The 23,102-nt window shown below is 38.4% G+C and overlaps 1 protein-coding gene across 3 annotated transcripts in view; it reads right to left on the minus strand.

Moving 5' to 3' along the window:
- Positions 1 to 23,102, minus strand: part of UNC5C (unc-5 netrin receptor C) — a 363,130-nt gene that overhangs the window by 106,668 nt on the left and 233,360 nt on the right. For all 3 annotated transcript variants that reach the window (XM_077762331.1, XM_077762330.1, XM_077762329.1), the window contains exon 4: positions 268 to 371. In XM_077762331.1, coding sequence (XP_077618457.1) covers positions 268 to 371 — 104 coding nt within the window. The remainder of the gene's footprint in view (positions 1 to 267; positions 372 to 23,102) is intronic.

Consider the following 23,102-nt stretch of genomic DNA (forward strand, 5'->3'; position numbering starts at 1 on the left):
ATAAAGCAATGTTTCTGATTTCTTGAAAGAGAATGACAAAATTAAACCAAGCTGCCTGTGGCTTTGTCCAGTGGGGCATTCTAATTGACTCCCAAGTCATTAATCAGTTCCCAATCAATCTATTTTGCCAGCAGCAGGCAGTTAGGACTCCATTACCACCCATTCATCATGCCATACCCTAATTCACTGCACCATTAGCCATGGATTAGGCCTCCGTTAAAATAACTAAGTGCCAACTGCTAAATGCAAAGAATTGTTGTTACTCACCTCAGCCATTGGGATCCCTTCAGGTGGTCGACACTGGAGCAAGACTTCCTGCTCCAAGGATACTTCCTTTCCCAGGGGTTCCTGCTCAAATGTCTTCCGTAGATCTGGAAAACACAGGTAATAAAATACATGACAAAACTAATAATTAACATTTATTCATTTATGGAAAATGCGATAAAAAATGTTCCAGTTTGGTATGTGTCTTTGTATTTTTTTTTAAATTTTCAATGTTTTATTTATTTTTGAAAGAGAGAGACAGCGTGAACAGGGGAGGGTCAGAGAGAGTGGGAAACACAGAATCTTAAACAGGCTCCAGGCTCTGAGCTAGCTGTCAGCACAGAGCCCGACACGGGGCTTGAACTCACAAACTGTGAGATCATGACCTGAGCTGAAGTAGGACACTTAACCAACTAAGCCACCCATGCGCCCCTGTATCTTTGTATTTTTTTAAACACACGTTGTTAGTACTATACCATAATCTGGGTTATTATATTCTGTGTGGTGAAAAACATGAAATTCAGAGGCTATTAACTGCTTCTACTTTAATCTTTAACGGAATGCTTTGGAGAACCAAATTTTATAAATCAGTGACACCGATTAATTGCATTTCCTTAATATTTCTTGATAATCCAATATGGTGATCACATTTTTTATCAAAAGAGTCCCATTGTCATGATTCTTACACACACACCGTCTGCTTTATTTTTCTCTTCATAATAGATACTATTAAAGTTGTAATAACTCTGAGATCTTTTCATCAATAACTCAAAAGGAAGTTTTTGTTTCAGAGGGGAAAACAGAATGCTGGAGTCCTGAAAGAATGAACGTAGCTCCCTGAGGTGTCTCAAACACAAGGCAAGGAAAAGAGTAACTATGGGGATGAGTCTAGAAACATCTCAATATGTAATTATGTAGTCATCCTTCAATTAGAAGATTAAATGATCATTTCTGCCCAAATATACCAGCTGCTTAATTACATATTTATGTAGTTATAGTTACTAAAATATGCGGTAGACTCTTAAAAATTGTTATAGGTGGACATAAACATGATAGAAATCAGTTTGTCATTTTAGGGCACCTGGGTGGCTTAGTCAGTTAAGCATCCGATTCTTGATTTTGGCTCAGGTCATGCTCATGGTTTGTGAGATTACTGAGCCCCGCGTCAGGCTCTGTGCTGACAGCGTGGAGCCTGCTTGGGATTCTCTCTCGTCATCTCTCTCTCTCTGCCCCTCCCCAATGTGCACGTATGTGCATGCCCTCTCAAAATCAATAAACATTAAAAAATACCCAAAACTATCGATTAAAAAAAATCAGTTTGCCATTTTAAATACCAAAGTTAAAAAATAAATGATTCAGCCACAGAGCTTTGAAGCAACATTTCAATAAACAAAAAAAATCTACTAAACATTTTATTTCACACACGTACAGTTCCAGCTCCTTCCAATGAAAAGTTATTGGAATTTCATCCAGTTGATTTTGATTGTAAATTAGTGCTTCTCTCCTTCCATGCCATATCTTTGATAAAGATTAAGAATCTGAAAGTACTTGGGGTGCCTGGGTGGCTTAGTCAGTTAGGCGTCCGACTTTCTCGCTTAGGTCATGATCTCGCGGTTCGTGGGTTCGGGCCCTGCGTCGGGCTCTGTGCTGACTGCCAGCTCAGAGCCTGGAGCCTGTTTCAGTCTGTGACTCCCTCTCTCTCTCTGACCCTCCCCTGCTCACGCTGTCTCTCTCCTAGAAATAAATAAAACATTTAAAAAAAAAGAAAAAAAAGAATCTAAAAGTACCATCTTAGCCTACTGAACTATAGGTGGAAACCCAAAAACTCTGGAGGTATATCCCTAATGTCTTTCAAAGAGCTACGAGAAAGCACCATCGGGAAGTATGGACACAGAAAAAAAAATCCATTATAACATACTTGCTATTTGTTGAATTTCCTGGCATAAGAAAACTTTCAAAAGCTTAGGGATTGTAAAAAAATTATGGCTATATGTGAACTGAGGTAAGACAAGAGACTTTCCAAATAGGGACAAAATTTCTGTCAGAAGCCCATTTCTTATTTGATGATGAAGAAATTGAGTGTATTGCAAAAATAAACACTTGAAATCCACAGAGTTTTTAGAACTTATAACTTATCAAAGTCATGTCTTTATTTTACATGCAAGAAACATATCTATCAAATTACTGACAACCTTACAGCAAAGTAATCAATGCTACATTAGAACCTTCTGGGCCTTGATTTATATATATTTTGCTATTACAGACATCCCTTTCACACATCTTTTGGTTAATCTTTGTCCTTCCAACAAAAACATTAAAAACTTGTTACTTTCATCTTTTCTTCTTTTTTTTTAACTCTTTCTTTTCTTACATAGTAGTTTCTTTTGTTTTGGACCCGCGTTAAGATAAAAATTTTGGCAAAATGCCAATACTGTTGAACATAATAGCAGCAATGGGGGTGCCTGAGTGGCTCAGTCGGTTAAGCGTCCGGCTTCGGCTCAGGTCATCCTCTCATGGTTTATGGGTTTGAGCCCTGCATTGGGCTCTGTGCTGACTGCCAGCTCAGAGTCTGGAGTCTGTTTCAGATTCTGTGTCCCCCTCTCTCGCTGACCCTCCCCTGCTCACACTATTTCTATCTCTCTCTCAAAAATAAATAAAACATTAGAAAAAAAAAAAGAAAACAATAGCAACAATGAACAACTTTTATGGGACAAATGTTCTTAATAAGATATGTCTTGTTTATTAAAAAAATCATTCTGAAAAACTCCCATCTGATGTGGGGTAGGGTGAAGAAATGATGACTGGAATTATTTCTCAAATTAAAGAACTTATTGACTCACTCTTGGTTAAATTAATCAGCACATCACAAAATGAGGGCTAAGAAAAAGAGTGAGGCACATATGTATCCAAATAACTAAAACAAATTATTTCAATATTTAGTAGTATATTCTTTGGTAGATACTAGCTAAGTGCCCAAGATGATAATGTGTAAGATAAAGACTCAAGACTAAAAAGGTAAGCTGAGATCTACTTGTGGAGAGCCTTTCTGCCAGGCTAAGGAATGGCAAACCCTCAAAAGTTTTTAAACAAAGGAAAGAGATTAGAGATCATACTCCCCTCATTGTGACAGATAGATTGAGGTGGTAGTAAAGACATAGAAGATAGTTAGGGACCCATCTGAGTAGATGAGGAGGGATGATGGGGTCTTGAACTCAGCCAGTGATAGTGAGGAGGAGGAAGCAGGAGGAGGAAGAAGAGGAAGCAGATTCTAGAAATGAAAAGATCATACATTTCAGAAGACCCACGTATTTGGAGAGTGCCAGGAGAAGACCCACGTATTTGGAGAGTGCCAGGAGGCAAGAATAATAGTATATTCTTAGCTATTGCAATTGTTAAAATGGTGCCATCACTAGATGAAATGGTACAGAATTAGGAAAGTGAAGAGAAAGATAGTGATGTATTTGGTGTAGGTTCAGTTTGGTGTGTGCAGGATATTCAAATGGAAAGTGCAATAAATCCAGATCATATTTTCTCAGGCTCAGGACTACGGACTTTTGGGACTGGATAATTTTCTGTTGTCAGGCTGTCTTGTGCATAGCAAGATAAAACTTAGCAGCATCCTTGGAAGTCACCTACCAAAAACCAGGAGCACCCTTTCCAGCCATGGCAAAATAAATGCCCCCAGGCAGATGCCTAATGTCCCCGGTAGGCAAAATCCACCCACCCCAAGTTGAGACCCACTGGCCTAGAACTTATAAAAAACCTCCTTGTAAGAGATTTGTGCTTCGTTGTCTAGGAGACGGCTGAAGCACGGGAAATAGATTACATCACCAGGAGAAAGACTGTGTATTCAACACACAGGACACCAACATTCAAGAGAAAAAGCTGCCAGCAGAAGGACACGGCATGAACAAAGAGGCAAGAGAGAAACCAAACAGACCTGTGTCAGAGGAACCAAGAGGAGAATAAAGTTTTAACAAGATGAGAGGCCAACAGCACAAATGCCAGGAAGGACTCAGAAGGCGGAAGGAGCCACTAGTTTGGGACACTTAGGTGTGAAGGGCGAATGAAAGCCAATCTGGGTTGATACATGCACAGGAACTGGCAATATGACCATCATGAGCACTTACTGCTCTTTTGCAAAAATTGTATGGCAACAGAAGTCAGCAGCACCATTAAGAGCCAATGGGTTTGAATGCAGCATGCTATAATTCTTAGGATATAGTGTCGTTTTTGGCATCGTGTTCAAATTCCTGCCATATGAAGGCACTTCTTGCGAGGATCCTTGTTTCCTGAGAATGGTGACCACACATCAGAGGCATGCACTTCGAGAAGACAGGTTTAACTGAGCCATCATGAATACCTTGTAATTATTTTGTTTTAATGGCTTGGCTTTAAACTCCATATAAATTTTATGTAATTTCTCAAATGATCTCACATTTAACCCCCCCACGAGGCAATACTTCTTCCTGCAAAATCCTTTGAATTTCTGCCATAAACCCTTTTTCTAGCTCTCAGGTTGTGTAATGAGCATAGAATATATGGTGGTTGTCCAGAAGTGCAGCTGCTCCCTTCTGGATGCTTCTGCAAGGGAAGGGAGGTAACATTTTAAGCATATCCTTTATCATTTGCAGAGATGTGATAGAAGGCAGGCAGGATGCCTTGCAGGCAGAGAGAACACAGGGGTGACGAATGAATAAGCATGAAAAACGGACACTTGTCAGCCAGGAATTAGATGTAAAACAGAACGGTTCAGAATAATGTGGGTACTCCTGTCAGGAAAAGAGATGAATTTATGCCCTTAGAAGACCTTTAGGATTCTACATTTCTGTTTTCTTTCCATTAGGTCTAAGGCTGATATTAAAATAAGTATAAAGTCCTTTCATTATAACCTAGATTGCTTTTGCAAAGTCAACTTGGCCTACCTCCGATTTCGTCGTTGATTCTAGCGATTAAAAGAAAACCAGCTTTGTCATATGCATGTATTCTGAGAGATGTTTACTTAAGAGCATGAATATTGGCTTACTAAATCCATACAGCAAAATCCAATTAGCAGACGTGGAATCAGACTTGAAACTATATGGATTTCTATTTACCATTTACACAGTAATCAAAGAAAGCCTTTCAGAATACCTACATGCATGGGCACATACGACGTCTCATTTTCTATTGTAGAATCTTGATTCTTTCGATGAATTGTTTTTGCACAATAATAATACTGTGGCTACAAATTATTTATAACGTGGAATACGCTAATTCATGGCATTCTACAAATACGAGCTTTGCTTTTTGGCAATGTGGTAAACAGAAAAGAAGGCTAACTGGGAGTTTGAAGACTGACTTTACCTTTCTCATTTCTAAAATAAAAATAAATGTCTGGATGCTTTCCAAAGTCTCTCTTGCTATATAAAAGGGCCATAATGACTGACTAGACTAAAATTTTAGATATGTGTTTGAGGGGGAAAAAAGTTTTCCTGTGTTGAACAAAATACTTCTTGGTTCTGATGGATCTTTAAGGAGCTTTACCAATGATCAGTGTCTAAGAGAAACAATAGAAAAAATCATTTTTAAATAATAGAGGAGTTGGTGAATCTTTGAAGAGAACAGCTTATAATTTTCCCTCAGGACAATTTTCATGGAATTTTTGGATACTTGGATCTATAGGTAGAGATAAGAGTTAGAACACAGGGAAAATGAGAGGTTCCAGATGACTCAGTATTAAAAATACCAGAAAGTTCTTTATACAAATCCAAGGAAGCAATCATAAAAGCCAACTAAAATTAAATCTTGGATGATTGTAAATGCATTGAGAATAACTTCGACAAACTAATTTTCTGTCTCCATGGAGAGATGGGGAGGGAAATGCCTACCCAAAATAGCGTGTAAGAAAGCCCCATCATGTCAATGTGCATATTTATGGAAGGGGCAGAAAATTACATCTCCATTCCTCGAGCAACTTTGCCTGACACTCCAAAAAGGGTGAGTAATGCCTATGATTGAAAAGTCAAGGCTGCACAGGCCATTTTTTAGTATAATGCATCTCATTACCATCCAAGCCCCAGTGATTTTGAAAGGAAACCAAATGAAAATATCAGCAAAAGATGTTCCTGTAGTGTCTGAGTAGGCAGGTTGCTGATATTGTTTTCTTTGAAAAAGATAATATGTCCTTACTCTAAGTTTGTTTTCAATGGTTTGTATTTCTTAAAAAATATTTATTTCCTCAGCAATACTTCTTCATTGTAGAGATTTATTAGAGTAAAATATGTTTTAAAAGGCAAAGTCTTGGCAATGTGGTAGACTGACACTATGAAGTAGAGAATTCCCCATAATTTGGCTATTATGTGATAGCACAGGGTACACGTGCCCCTATGAATCAGCACTCCTGTAGCCATTGGATAACATTCCTAGTAGTGCTGGGCCATAGGGTAATTCCATTTTTAATTTTTTGAGGAACCTCCACACTGTTTTCCGGAGTGGCTGCCCCCGTTTGCATTCCCACCAGCAGTGCAAAAGGGTTCCCCTTTCTCCATATCCTTGCCAATATCTGTTGTTTCCAGAGTTGTTAATTTTAGCCATTCTCACCGTTGTGAGGTGGTATCTCAGTGTGGTTTTGATTTGTATTTCCCTGATGATGAGCCATGTTAAATATCTTTTCATGTGTCTGTTGGCCATCTGGATGTCTTCTTTGGAAAAGCGTCTGTTCATATTTTCTGTCCATTTCTTCACCAGATCATTTGTTTTTTGGGTGTTGAGTTTGGTAAGTTCTTTATAGATTTTTGATACTGATCCTATACCCGATATGTCATTTACAAATATCCTCTTCCATTGTGTTGGCTGCCTTTTAGCTTTGTTGTTTCTATCCTTTGCTGTGCTGAAGCTTATTATCTTGATGAGGTCCCAATAGTTCATTTTTGCCTTTATTTCCCTTGCCTTCAGAGATGTATCAAGTTAAGAAGTTGCTGCGGCCGAAGTCAAAGAAGTTGTTGCCTGTTTTTTCCTGTAGGATTTTGATGATTACCTGTCTCACATTTAGCTCTTTCATTCATTTTGATTTATTTTTGTCTATGGCATAAGAAAATGATCCAGGTTCATTCTTCTGTATGTCGCTGTCCAGTTCTTCCAGCACCATTTGCTAAAGAGATTGTCTTTTTTCCACTGGACACTCTTTCCTGCTTTATTAAAGATTTGTTGGCCATGCATTTGTGGATCCATTTTTGGGTTCTCTATTCTATTCCATTGGTCTATGTGTCTGTTTTTGTGCCAGTACCACAGGGTCTTGATGATTACAGTTTTGTAGTACAGGCTAAAGCCTAGGATTGCGATGCCTCCAGCTTTGGTTTTCTTTTTCAATAGTACTGTGGCTATTTGGGGTCTTTTGTGGTTCCATACAAATTTTAGGATTGTTTGTTTTGTTCTAGCTCTGTGAAAAATGTTGGTGTTATTTTGATTGGGATAGCACTGAATAATAGATTGCTTTGGGTGCTATTGATATTTTAACAATATTTGTTCTTCCAATCCATGAGCATGGAATGATTTTCCATTTCACTGTATCTTCAATTTCTTTCATAAGCTTTCCAGTTTCCAGTATACAGATCTTTCACCTCTTTGGTTAAGTTTATTCTGAGGTTTTATGATTCTTGGTGCAATTATAAATGAGATCTATTCCTTGATATCTCTTTCTGTTGCTTCATTATTGGTTTATAGAAATGCAACCGATTTCTGTACATTGATTTTATATCCTGAGACTTGGCTGAATTCATGCATTGAATTCTAGTTGTTTTTTGGTGGAGTCTTTCGGGTTTTCCATGTAGAGTATCATGCCATCTGGGAAAAGTGCAAGTTTGACTCCTTCTTTGCCAATTTGGATGTCTTTTATTTCCCTTTGTTGTCTGATTGCTGAGGCTAGGACTTCAAACACTATGTTAAACTATATTTGTGAGAGTGGAGATCCCTGTCATATTCCTAATCTTAGGAGAAAACTTCTCAGTTTCTCCCCATTGGGGATGATATTAGCTATGGACCTTCCATTTATGGTTTTTCTATCCTGAGTTTCTTGAAGATTCTTATTAAGAAAGGATGCTATATTTTGTCTAATGCTTTTTCTGTATCTATTGACAAGATCGTATGGTTCTTACCCATTCTTCCATTAATGTGATTAAATGCCCATCAACTGATGGATGGATAAATAAGACGTATACATCTATATATGTATATCTATATGTGTATACATATATACACATATCTATATGTGTATATATGTGGGTACATATATGTATACATATATGATGTATGGATATGATGTATGGATACATATATGACGATGGATGGATAAATAAGATGTATACATGTATATATACATATATACATATATATAGATGTGTGTATATATATGTATACATATATACATAGATAATAGAATACTGCTTGGCAATGAAAAAGAATGAAACCTTGCCATTTGCAACAATGTGGATGGGACTGGTGAGTATTACGCTAAGTGAAATAAGTCAGTCAGAAAAAGATGTATGTTTTAACTCATATGTGGAATTTGAGAAACTTAATAGAAGACCATAGGGGGAAGTAAAGAAAAATATGTTACAAACAGAGGAGGAAAACCATAAGAGACTCTTAAATACAGAGAATAAACTGAGGGTTGATGGAGGTAGGAGTTTCGGGTGAGTGGGGAAAATGGGAGACTGGCATTGAGAAGGGCACTTGTTAGGATGATCACTGGGTGTGTGTGTCAGTGATGAATCATGGGAATTTACTTCTGAAGCCAAGACTACACTGTATATATTGTATGTTAACTAACTTGACAAATTAAATAAATTATTTTAAAAAATATAATCTCTGCTTTTTTAAAACACCAGGCATTGCTAATTTATATTTAAAAAAGCTTATGATTGATTTTCCAATAATAAAGCATCCATTACTTAATAGAAAAAACAGAATTCTCCAATGGGTATCCTTCAATAGACTATTCTGGTGGGAATGAAAATCCTTAAATTCCACAGAACAATAAAATAAATGAAATATTACATTATTACTGTTGGTTGTTTTATTTTTCTATACTTCATAGAGTTTTGTGAATATTAAAAGATATTAAATCTGAAAAGGTTTTGAAAGATTATAAAACCCAGAACATGTAATAAATTATAACAGTTTCTATTATTAATAGAGAGGTCTGGAATGAAAGATGATTACTCATATGAGTAAATTTTCAGCATGTCATTCTCTTGCATACGTTAGCCATATGGTCTATAGATTATAGTATCTAATATTACTTATTGTTCTTTTGAAATTTAACATTTATTGCTATGTTTTTCAAGCTATGTGTCATGACCCTTCGAGGGTTATGAAATCAATTCAGTGGATTAAAAAGCAACATTAAAAATATGAAACTGAATGAATGGAAAATGCCCATATGTATCACACATAATATTGTGTGTATATATGTATGTATGTATATGTGTATTATTATATATCATATATACACACTAACATATGTGTGTATATTTATGTGTATGTATATATGTGTATACATATATATGTATATGCACACACAAACACACATACATATGTGTATTTCTATGTGTCAGAAGAGCATGATATAAATATATTTTTTATTGTAGGTCACTGTGAAAATCTGAAAGTTCTGGGAGGCAAGATGTCATTGTAGCATAGAGAAAACTGGGTTCAGACCTGACTCTACCACTTAACTAGCTGTGTGGCCTTTAGTACACTGTTGAATCGCTCCTTGCCTTAGTTTCTTCAGCTGAAAAATGGGCATAATAATTACTATTTTATAGGGTTATATAGGAAGACGTACCTATAAAATTTTAACATTGCTCCTGGGATATACGTGCCCAAAAGATAGTACTCCCCAACCCCACCTTTCCCCACTGTATTAGCAAATTTATTATACTCCATGGATATTGGGTATTATCATTACCAGTCAAAATAAACATAATCAAGTGAGACAAAATAATTATGTGTGCCGGGGGGCTAATTACTGAAGATGATATTTCACAAAGTGAAATCTAGGGACTGCCATGCTGTGCTTGATAACAATGCAGATTTCATACTCAGGTTGGGCCCTGGAATTTTATACTTTTAAATGATGCCACAGGTGTGTTTTATGCTCAGCACTTAAATCTGAGAACCACTTAATGATTGTTGATGATTAACGGAACACCCATGATATGCATGGTGCTGGGCTAGATCTTGTAGGCAGTAGGAGGAAGGTTTTGGGAGGTTGTAGAAACCAAGCAAACCTGCTTCTGCAGTGTGGTTCTTACCACCTGGTTCTTAACGGTCCCTCTATTGGTACTACTACTGAGTGTCAGTAGTGGAAAGCTTTTGTATAGGCTGATGGCTGACAGCGTCTAGCACAGCGTTTGAAAGTTCACATGAATCTAAGAACCATGCAGGTGACAATAAATGACAGAAAGTTAGGCACAGTAATTTTTTTTCTTGAAACATTATGCCTACCCAGGCTTTCATTTCTAAATTTTAATAGCGACAAGAATACAAAACAAATCCACTTTACTTTTTACTCTTGCCCCTCAGCAATGAGCTGCATGTCGCCATAAAGGAATGCAGACTCAGTGGCCCACAGGCCCCATATTTCATAGCTAACAAAAGCCAGTAATGTGAATCATTATGTGATTTTTCCCCCCTAATACTATAGGTTTTTAACTGCTTCAAACTTAATCAAGAATTCCTGCATGGGCCAGTATTTTGAGGGCCAAGCCAAAAAGTTGATAAGATATATTGGGCCTATAGACTGCCACTTTGAGATGCTGGTCTAGCAAATTCAGTGATGAGTGTGTCAAAGTTATCTTAATGTTTCTTGTGGCTTCTTTCTTACCTCCGAGACAATCTCTCCCCATAGCTCTCCTCCATTCTGACTCTCAGATGCTTAACCTAACCAAGAAACAGATCTTGGAGGACAGAGCTCCTTCTGTTAGTAGGATTCCATGTATAATATTTTCTGAATTCACATTTTATAATTGTTAATGTATGTTCCCTTGCCTACTTTCAAAAATAATGTTAGGCAATAAATGTTAGGATTTCAGAATATTAAATAAATGGAAACAATTCCATTTTAAATAAATGGAAACTATTAGCACACGAGTTAGGAGAACCAAAAGTTTCCTTGATGGCTGGAAAGACACTGTAATTATTTCTGTAATGTTTGATGACTACATAGGATAAATATGTTCCCACATTCTTTTCTGAACCAATGTCTTCATTGTTATGGTTGCTATGTAAACAAAATCCTGAAGCTCTTTCAGGTAAGAAGGAATGTGTCCAGAGTGGTTATGACTTCTTCTCAGCTCTTGTTCTTTAGAGTAGGAATTGCAAATGTGAGGCACCACCGCCTTCTCTTACAATGTAAGTCATTATCTTCTTTTCTGAGGAGTCTGGATTTAGCCTCACTCTTCCTCCCCAGCACAGAACCCTGGGAGGCAATAACTAAGCAGGAGTTAGCATTCAAGATATGTTGCATTTGCAGTCCCAACCTAAAGTTCACTACACAAAGCTTTCTGAGAAGGGGTTTGTCTGCATAGTTATAGCCATCTTTCTATGTCAAACTATATCTATATAGAACTCAAGAACTCAGGAACTGTGAGATCATGACCTGAGCAGAAGTCGATTGCTTTAACTGACTGAGGCACCCAGGTGCCCCAAGTTTCCTTTAAAATATAAAGTAATTAATCTCAGGCAATTGAATGCTATTTTCTTTCATTTTAAAATTCTTTAGGGTCAAATATATCTTGGTGCTTGGTGCTTAGTATATAGGAGATCCTTAAAAAATTTTTATTTGAAATCAGTTTCCAAAATAATCTGGCAAGCCCCTTTACTGAAGATCTGGGAATAATTTCTCTTATGGTAACTATACAAACTCTTTGAAATGACACAGTTCAACCCCTTTACTTTACAGATAATGCATCTAAAACCCTCAGAGGTTAACTTCCTTGTTCAAGTTCGCCAACTATTTATAAGCAGCCTACCCCACTGTGTAGGTCTATTGAAGGAGGAGTACTATATAGTGGTTGTATTTATTTCTTATAGAAATTACCACCAATTTACTGGCTTAAAACCCCAAACATTTATTTTCCCACAGTCTGGAGGCCAGCAATATGCAATCAGTTTCACTGGGCCACAATCAGGGAGGCAGTAAAGCTCTACTGCCTCCAAAAGTTCTCTGGAAGAATCCATAGCTTGCCTCTTCCAGATTCTGTGGCCACCAGCATTCTTGGCTTGTAGAAGCATCACTCCAGTCTCTGCTTCTTCAATCCCACGTTCCCTCCTCTGCTATCTGTGTCAAATCTCTATCTTTTTCTTATGGGGGCATCTGTGATGGCATTTAGGGCCCACGTGGATAATCCTGGATAACTTCTCCCTCTCAATATGGGTAAACACATCTGCAAATTTCTTTTTCCATGTAAGGTAAGGTTTACAGGTTTCAGGGACTAGGATCCTGATGCCTTTGGGACCATTATCCAGCCTACCACGGTGGTAATGATCTTGGATCATCTACCAAGGCAGCTTGGATCTACCTGCCTGACTTTAATCTTGGTCCTGTGTGTACAGAGATTTATGTGCTTTTGTTTCTTCATCTCTAAAATAAGAATAACTACAGTACTTATTTCACGGGGTTACTGTGAAGATCAAATAAAGTAAAACACATAAGAACTCTTAAGAGGACAATGTTATTATCTAAAAGCCCTCTACAAATGTCCTCACCCATACATCCACTCCATCCACCCCCAACTGTCAAAACTTTGACAGAGTTCCTGCTTATACTGATATTTAATTAAATAAATAAATTACTTTGTTTATTTGTTTGCTTATTTCTACCAAGAAGCCATACTCCAAGTATCAGAACTAAGCTTCTTGCTTCTCAAACTGAGCGAGTCTTGACAAAGCAGCTCTTGACCTAGAGAAATTCTGTACTTAGAAGAGGTTCATGCTATGCTTTCTGACCATCTTCTGTACCTTCTGACAAAGGTCTGTCTTTGCATCAAGCAAATACAGCTCCTTTACTATGATTCACATTTTCATACTTTCAGATTTTCAATTAATTCTTTTACACGTTGAATGAACAGAGAGATGCTGAACTTTTTTTTTAACCTGTATATATTTTTAAAAATTTTTAACATTTGTTTATTTCTGAGAGAGAGGCAGAGCATGAGTGGGGAAGGAGCAGAGAGAGAGGGAGACACAGAATCTGAAGCAGGCTCCAGGCTCCAAGCTGGCAGCACAGAGCCGGATGCAGGGCTCGAACCCACGAACTGCGAGATCATGACCTGAGCCAAAGTTGAATGCTTAACCGACTGAGCCACCCAGAAGCCTCTAACTTTTAAAAATTTTGTTTTAATGTACTTTCAAACTGCTCCTCCAGTGAATAAGATAATTCTATGGTCACATATAGTCATAATACTTGTGTTCTTAGAAGGAAAAGAAGTATCTTCCAATAATGATAAAAGGCACTAATTATGTTGTCATAGTAGAGTACCACTTATGCTTAAATCACCAACTCTGGCTGTTAATGGGAAGTAAGTGCTGTGAACTGACCAGTACAGCATATTTTGAGAGAACTAGATTAGTCTTCTGAGCTTGGGACACTTATTAAAAGTAACAAATGCCAACCTTAAGGCCATAGAGCCCTAAACAGTTTGCCATGGTTTTCTTTTTCAAGAATAGATTATCTTATCTTGGCTGGAATTCAAAAAAGTCATGATTTTTTAAAACAGATTCAACAACTTTTACCGTGATTTTTAAATGCTAGGACACAATGTCTACAAAATGTGGGATGAAGTTATATTTTCCACTTGCCTTTTCTTCTCAAATATTGTAAAAGATAAAACAAAACAAAAACCAACCAACCAACAAAAATAAATGACATGAAGTTTCATCTATGATTAGGTTGAAAAATCAAACATTGTCACAAGTTTGCTTCAAACTCAGAATTACCATTTCCTAAATAAGTGACTTGGTCAAGTGACTTAAGGCTTTCCCAGTTATTTGCAAAATGTGGATAATGACAGAACCTAGTCATAGAATTATAGGGGGCTTATACCAGAGCTTTATTTTGTAATCTCTTTTTAAAAAAAGTAATGTTTTTGGCTACTCTTTGGAATTTACCGTGAATGTTTTCCTAATAGTTCAATCCAAGGATAGAGGAATGATCTTTAAAGAAATCAGCAGAAGGATTATTTTGGCAGTGCCTTCCATTTTACCCAGGGATGGCTATCTCTTACTGCACTGAGGTCATTTTGACAGAGAAGTCCTAAGTGAACAAATTCCCTGCAGAAGGGAAACACAATTTCAGCCGTTCTTCTTTATTTCTTGGCTTTGGGGCATTTATAGAACAAACATATTGGTATTCAGTTTTGCTAAAGGGTTTTTTAAAAAATAAATATTTTAGAGCAAGAACTCCAAATGACATCCATTATAGAAAAGAAGAGGGAAAAAACCCATACAAGCCACTCTTTTATATTCACACTGCATCTTTAGTTTTAGAGAAAAATGATTATATGCCATCACGATATTTTTTAAGGTATGTCTTAGGGATAAATAATAAGAAACATGCCAACTTTATGGATGGGGAACCTGACATATCAAAAAGTTAAGGCTCTTTTCTCAGAGTACGAAGAAATGAACGCAATGATTTCAGACAAGCTTTTCTTGCAAATAAGCAGTTTAGCCGTAAACTTCCCTTTTCATACAACATAAAACATTACTTTAATGGCATATTTTAGTCCAGTGAGTTACCAGCCCTGCCTATAACACACAGATGGCTGATTTCTCCCAAAACATAACTTATGAGACAGTTTTCTATCAACTGGTTGTCTACCTTGCAGAATAAACATGAGCTGTAAATGTCTACGGATTTGTGGGGCCTCTACGAATCTTGGGAATTTCTGTCCAAATACAATAGAAAAATATGTTTGGAAAAACATAGGCTGATGCAATCAGGTATGTGTTATAGTTTTTAATCTTGAAATGGGAACCATATGATGAACTATTTAATAAAACAGTTGAGTTTTATATGAAACAAGAAGAAATTTATTGTTAAAGATTTCTCTCTTACTATCTAAAAATAATCGAAATTGTGCAGTTAATCTTCTCTAATTCAAAATCTGGTCTCTGTGACTTACAAGTGGCTCATTAGGGGGCTTCAATAATTGCACAATGGATCGACTCAAACCACAGTTCAGACATGCATGTTGGTAAACAGGCCATTTATTCTGGTGTGCTGGCAAACCCGCTGAGCACTACCAAGATATTTGGTGTTAGGCTACCAGTTTCTGTCATGGTATAACCTAAGTCTTTCAGAACACCTGGTTCAAGACATGTATCATTTGGTTAAGTAACTATAATTTAGTATAATTCAGTTTTGTTTCCTGCCAAGTAGACAGGACGGAAATGGAAAAGTAACATATGAGGCTATGAGCAATGGCTTCTGTATATATAAGCAAACACAGGAATTCACAAGCTTACATATATTTCATTGAAGATACTACTCTCCCAGATCACAGAAATTTCAATTAATTAATTCCTTGAAGAGACATACTGAGTTCCCACACTATGCCGGGCATCATTGAAGGGATTCTGAATTCGTCAGGGAATAAACCAAACAAAAATCTTTGCCCGTGTGGATCTCACTTTCCAAGGGGGTGAAGGAGACAGACCACAACCCATGAACATAAGAAATAAGCAAGAATATAGGAGGTGAGAATTTGATAAGTGCTGTGAAGAAAGTAAGTACAAAAATGTGATGGAGGTTTGCAGGGGGAACACAGAGGCAATCGCTTAGGTTTATCTGATGTCCTTGAACTACTTGGGTATAAAACCATTTTTACTAGAAGAACATATTAGCATTGAATAACATCATCACTTTGTCACATCCTATGCTTTCAGTTTAATTCAATTTCATTCCATTTATTTATGTCTTCAGTTACTTAGCATCAACCATGTGCAAAGCACTATTTTTAGGCATTGGGGGCATAGTGATGAAGAAAATAAAGTGCCTGATCTTGTGAAGCTGACATTCTGGTGGTGGAGACAGTCAACATAAAAGGAAACAAATAATGACGAAGAGAAATACCCTCAAGAAAAGTAAAGCAGGTTTGGGGTTAGGAGAGTGACAGAGTTGGAGTCCATGTGTTTTAGGTAAACTGGTCAGGGTTGACCCCTCTGCAGAGAAATCTGAATGAAAGAAGAAAGTGAGCCCCATTTAAGAGCTGGGAAGACTCTTCCAGGTGGGAAGGAACAGGTATTACAAACAGCCTGTATTTAAAATGAGTGTATTGCATTCAGGAAACCAGGAGACTGGTGTGGTGGGAGCGGACCAAGCAACGGGAGAGGCGGGAACTTGAAGCCTTCTTATACTTCTGCACTAAATAATAGTGAGCTTCTAACATTATGCCTGTGGAAAATAAGACAGTTTTGTGAACTGCTTCCTGACGTAAACATGACTGTCCTCTCATCTCCTATTTGTACCCAGAGTGCTCGTTAAAAGCCTAGACTCTGTTGCTGGTCAGACCAGCTTCTCCATATATCTGCTGTGAACTCAGGCAGGATTTTTAATCTCCCTTGTTGTCAGTTTTCTCATCTGTAAAATAATGATGAGTATACCCGTCACATGGAATTGTTCCAAGGACTGAATGTAAGTGTTGGTCAAAGGGTATATAGACTTTCAGTTACAAAATGAATACGTTCTGGGGATATTTTTCTGCAGCATGATGACTACAGTTAGTCACATTGTATTATGTGCCTGAAATTTGCTGAGAGAATAGACTTTCCGTGTCTTCACTAACAAAAAAAAAAAAAAGCATATAAGGAGAAAAAGTGAAACAGTGCCACCATTTTTACCATTATTCTATAGTACTTCTATCCAGCACCAGCCATGTAAGGCTATCGAGCAATTGATGCGTGGCTAGTCTTGATGCAGAAGTTCTAGAATTGTAAACACATCAGATCTCAAAGATCTTTGGATTTTTAAAAATGTTTTATTGATTTCTTTTTTTTTTAAAATTTTTTTTTTTTTAATGTTTTATTTATTTCTANTCTGAAGCAGGCTCCAGGCTCTGTCAGCACAGAGCTCGACGTGGAGCTCAAACCCACAAACCGTGAGCTCATGACTTGAGCCGAAGTCAGGCGCTCAACCGACGGAGCCACCCGCGCGCCCCTTAAAGCTCTTTGGACAATGCTGTCCTGGATGGTATGCGAGACACTACAGACTCATGCGTGTGCACCAGGCTTGGTCCAGACCCCCAGGTGGTCACACGGTGGCTCTGATCTCAGGGAAAAGGGACAAGTAAGCGGCAAGAGACAGCAGAGGCGGCCGACCTGATCCTCCTTAGTTCTTCCCAGGAACGATCCAATTCCAATCTGTAGCCAGTGGCCTTTGCCATTTTTTGGGTTTCACAAAGAAGAAAGAAAGAAAAAAGTCTTAGGAACTATCCTGCCATTCCCAGGAAGGTGGGTTCTCTGTCACATAAACCCACTCTAACTGAATTGTAGGAGAAGGTGACCATATGGAGTGGTCCTCCATCCTCCAGTGGGGGGAAAAGTTACAGTCTAGTGGTATGTGAATTGGCAGAGCATTTCATCCTCTAGGATTGAGAGCCAAGCCCTGAGACACGAAACTGTAAAACAAGAAGAGAAGTGTTTAGTTTTTAAGTTTAGCTGTGACGTTTCAAAACACACAAATAAAGCTCAAATCATTGTATCTGTTGCCATGAGCACCTATTATCATTCACCAAGCACTGGTTTTGTGTCTGGCATGACGCCAGATGCTTGACAAGTTTATCCAATTTAATCTTAAAGTAACCCTATCATTTGCATTTCACGGTTGATGAAACTAAGGCTCAGAGGGGTTAAGTCATGTGACCAAGGTCACATTAGTAAGTGATGGAACTAGGATTTGAACATGTCAGCCAGCTTCCAGAACTTGTTTTCTAACCACTCAACTATGCTACTGACATTATTATCTCCCCCCATGAACGACAACAACCACATGACCAGCAATCACAATAGCAAAACAGTAGCCTTAGCGACACCAAGACATTTCTCAAAGAATGACAGTATTTATTTACATTTTGCCTGAATTATGGTCCTGCCTTAAGACTAGGAATTTTCCCATTATCTTCATAATATGGGAGGCTGGAAGGAATGACCTAACGAAACTGGTAGCTGTCTTACCATAAAGGCTCCTTGGAGACTTACTATAGCGTCCATTTGAAGCCTCTCAGAAGAAGGTCCCAGCCCTCCAGTAAATGTGCACAATTTCAAAGCAAGCATGTCATGTCCTCAGCTCATCCTTCGCTAAATTCTGACTTTTAGGTTTCCTTTTTTGCCCCTCTGCCTTGATTATGTCACAGATTCTTTTAATATTTTATATAGTTTGAATAAATGAAATATTATAAGCAAATAAACACAGAGCCACTACTCATTCCTGCTTTACAAACTTCTGAAAAATAGAGCTTTTTAATGAAAGAATGCTGAGACTCTCCATCGTACACGTGAGTATACATCTAATTAGGTGAGAGGTAATTGCATTTATTTAACCTTAGCATCACAGTTACCTCTGTCTGAGACAGATTTAAGCTTTATTTGCAGTTTATGTGATGGCCATCTGTCAAATATTACTGGGCAAAGCCCCACAGCTCACTTGAAACAGGGCAAACTAGAAAATTTGCAAGTTTGTGCAACATTAGCACAAACTCACGTTGTAGGAATCAGCCTTGACAGGGAGAACTGAAATTTAACCCCTCCTTTTTCAGCATCCTATAAATCTAGGTGAATGAATCTTTACATGTCTGTTGGTCATCCTTGGCCATACACATATGAGTTCAATTAAATACGGAAGTATAGGCAGACTGCTTTTCGGTCTTACTGCATAAAGATGCATGAAGATTAAAAAGTGCTATGGGCAGATTAATCTCTTACTAGAAGAGTTTGTTTTGTTATTATTTGAAAATGTCAAATTATATTCAGTGACGTTTATATAATACATTGCATAGAAAGATGGGGTTCTTATAGATATTTAATTTTTACGTGGGGAATAGGGACATGTTTAGAGTATATATGTGTGTGTGTATGTATATACATATAATATATACAGATCATGATATGATAATATATTTGTGTATATGTATATATATATGAAATTGACACAAGATATTCATAACTTGGAACAACACAGTCCTTAAACTTTAGCTTCTAGGCAAGCCAATTTAATAAGGAATATAAATTGGAAATTTTAAATGTTTATTATAATTGATATTAGTCAACACATAGCAATGAAAGAGAGTCTTATACCATTGTGCCTCTTTTGACTGTAATTAGAAGCTCATTTTATTGTTTTTTTATAGATATTTATTTATTTTTGGGAAAGCACAAGTGGGGTACAGGCAGAGAGAGAGGAGTCCAAAGAAGTCTCTGTGTTGACAGGCTGACAGCAATGAGCCTAGTGTAGAGCTTGAACTCACGAACTGCAAGATCAGGACCTGAGCCACTCAGGTGCCCCTAGAAGCTAACTTTGAATTCATTTAAATACTTGACCAAAACAACTATTTCTTATTTTTTTTTAATGTTTGGAAGTATCTTTATCCTGAATGAGTAATAAAGTCTTCAAGATTTGTGGTTGATGACTATAGTGATTGTGGGGTATGCCACTGAGACCCCTTTCAGGACTGACCCCACCCATTGGGAGTGTGGCCCTCAGTTGCCGAAAGCTGACTTGATTCAGGGCACACAAACTGGTAGGGGTTGGGGGTAAAGCAAGGGCCCACATCTATGGACTAGTCTATGTGGAGGAATAAAGGCTCACTCACCCCCTATTTCTCAAGGTGGGGCAACTCTGAACGACCATTGGAGCTCCAGAGCTCCCTGTGGGGCCATGCTTTGTCCTACAGCTCGATTCCCCCTTCTGCCCAATCCTACTGCCCACATTCCTCCACCCACTACCGTCCCTACGAGCACTCTTTAACACCTTGCCTGCATGCATGTCCCCATCCCGGAGACCACTTCACGGAGAATACACGAACGACAGAGAGAAAATCTCTAGAGATACGCTCAGAGAGGAAAGATTAGCAATTTAATAAACTTCACCGGGAAATTTTTACAACGGTTTTAATTCAACAAAATTTATTAAATACCTATGATGTTCTAGACGTCGTGCTAAGCACAAAAGACATAAAGTTAAGCAAAACGGAATTACGCAAAATTGATTTCAAAGAACTTGCTGGCATGAAACACAGACATTCCAACAAGTGACTATACTTCAATTGAGACAAGCCTTGCGTTAAGAGAATGGACAAAGTGTTCTGAAGGTACGGAGAAAGGAACGCCCAGCTGTTCGGGAGACCCACGAAAGGGGAACGCCTTCACGAAGGACGTTTAAAACAAATTCTTCAAATAGCTCAGAATTCTTGAATCATTCTTTCCTCTTTCTCTCATGTCTCACATCCAATCTTTCAACAAAAACGATTAGCTCTGCCTTTAAATATAAAATAGTCTCCTCTGTCGACCGTTTTGCTTTCTGTGGTTTACATCACTCACTGTCAACTGCAGTCCAGGAGCAGTTGGTCCTTTTTCTGACTTATCATCAAAAGACGGACAGTAGACTAACATTACATCATGCACCTGTGCCATTCATCTTCTGACGGGGGCATTTTATCACCTCACATCGTCATAAGAAGAAGGGGAAGGAGGGCACAATGAGATATTTTGAGAGAGACTACATGCACATAAGTTTTATCATAGTATATTGTTATCATTATTCTTTTTTAAAAAATGCTTATTTATTTTGAGACAGCATGAGTGGAGGAGGGGCAAAGAGAAAGGGAAAGAAAGAATCCCAAGCAGGTTCCACACTGTCAGTGCACAGCCCAACGTGGGGCTTGAACTCATGAACCGTGAGATCATGACCTGAGCCAAAATCAAGAGTTGGATGCTTAACCGACTGAGCCACCCAAACATCCTATAATTTTTCTATTTTATCTGTACTTATTGCTGTTAATTTCTTACTGTGCCTAATTTATAAATTAAACTTTCTCATAGGTATGTATAGAAAAAACATAGCATATATAGGGTTTGGTACTAACTGCAGTTTCTGCTATGCACTGAGGTTCTTGGAACGTATCTCCCTCAACTCCCCAACCTTCCTACCCACCTCCCACCCCCCGGCCCTGGGTAAGGAGGACTACTGTATCTAGGATCCAGAATACACCACTTTCACTGCTTCTTATCAAGGCAAGCGTAACATCCCACATAGGCACAGCCTTGTAATTGGTCTTTGTGCTTCTACTCTTGATCCAGTCTCAACACAAGTCATGATTCTGCTGACATGGAAATCAGATCATGAATTCTTTTGCTGAAAACATTCTCAAGTCATCTTCTCAAAATAAGAACCAAAGATGTTACACCTACAGTGTCCTGAGCCATCTGGACATTCCTTCCCTAAGGGGATTTGTATTTGTGGCACTTGCTGCTTCCTCTGCCTGACTCCCCTTCCCCTCCTCCTTTGGGTTTCTTCAACTGTCAACTTCTTCCAGAGGAATTCCCTGACCAACCTCCCCGAGCACAATATACCCCCCTTTCCTGCTTTACTTTTTTTTTTTTTTTTAATTTTTAAATGTTTATTTTTGATAGACAGAGCACGGGCAGGGGAGGAACACAGAGAAAGGGAGACATAGAATCCAAAGCAGGCTCTAGGCTTTGAGCTGTCAGCACAAAGCCTGACGCTGGACTCAAACCCACAAACCATGAGATCATGACCTTAACTGAGGTCAGATGCTTAGCCCACTGAGCCACCCAGGTGCCCCTGCTTTTCTTTGTAGCACTTACCATCTGCTCTGTGCCTAATTAGTATTTATTTTATTTAGAGTTTGTCCTTGCTTACCTGAAAGTAAAACTCCATGAGGGCGGGGATCATTCCTATGTTTTGCTTTTGGCTCCATACCCAATATGTACAACTGTCCCAAGAACAGAGTGAAGGCTTACTAAATATTGTTAAATAAATGAATGTTTACAAAACTTAAGGGAAGTAAGACAAGGGTGAAACCCTTCAGTGTGAACAATAGGTAGAAAGCATGGAAATCAAAGTATTTCCAATGTACTGTGGCTCAAATGGAAACACTCTTTGCGGTTGCATATGTAAACCATGAGAGCTGGCTGTCCGGGCCTGAACTGTTCACATGTTAAAGTCCCAACCCTCAAGACTTCAGAGTGTGACTTTTATTTGGAGATAAGGCCTTTACAGAGGTGATGCGATTAAAATGAGGCCTTTAGGGTAGCTTTAATTCAATTATGACTCCTGTCTTTATAGGAAGAGAAGTGTGGGCCAGGACAGTTGCAGGACAGTGAAGAGATGTGGAGATAACCATCTACGAGCCCACGACAGAAGCTTTCAGAGGAGCCAGCGCTGCTGGCACCTTGATCTCAGACCTGCAGCTTCCACAACTGTGAGAAAAGAGATTTGGGCTGGTTAAGGCACCCAGTCTGTGGTACTTTGTATGCCGGCCCCAGCCAACTTGGACGACGGCATATGGCATCATAAAGAATTTTTACTTTATCTCACAAGCCACTGTAGCATTTAGCAGGGAAGGAGGCGCTCTCGGCAGAGGCCTGAGTTTCAGGACGACTGAATTTGTGGTAATACAGAGGATGGACCAGAAAAGGGAAATGACTGGAGCCATGGAGACTAGCTGGGGTGTTTGCAATGGCCAGGATCTGATCAAGTAGGAGGGAAGGGAAGAGGCACATACGAAATGGGGAGAAGGCTCCGAGCCAAGACCACTGGGACTCAGTGATGTTTTAGG

Source organism: Crocuta crocuta, unplaced genomic scaffold, assembly GCF_008692635.1.
Source record: "Crocuta crocuta isolate KB4526 unplaced genomic scaffold, BGI_CrCroc_1.0 scaffold83, whole genome shotgun sequence".
In the NCBI taxonomy this organism is placed as follows: Eukaryota; Metazoa; Chordata; class Mammalia; order Carnivora; family Hyaenidae; genus Crocuta; species Crocuta crocuta.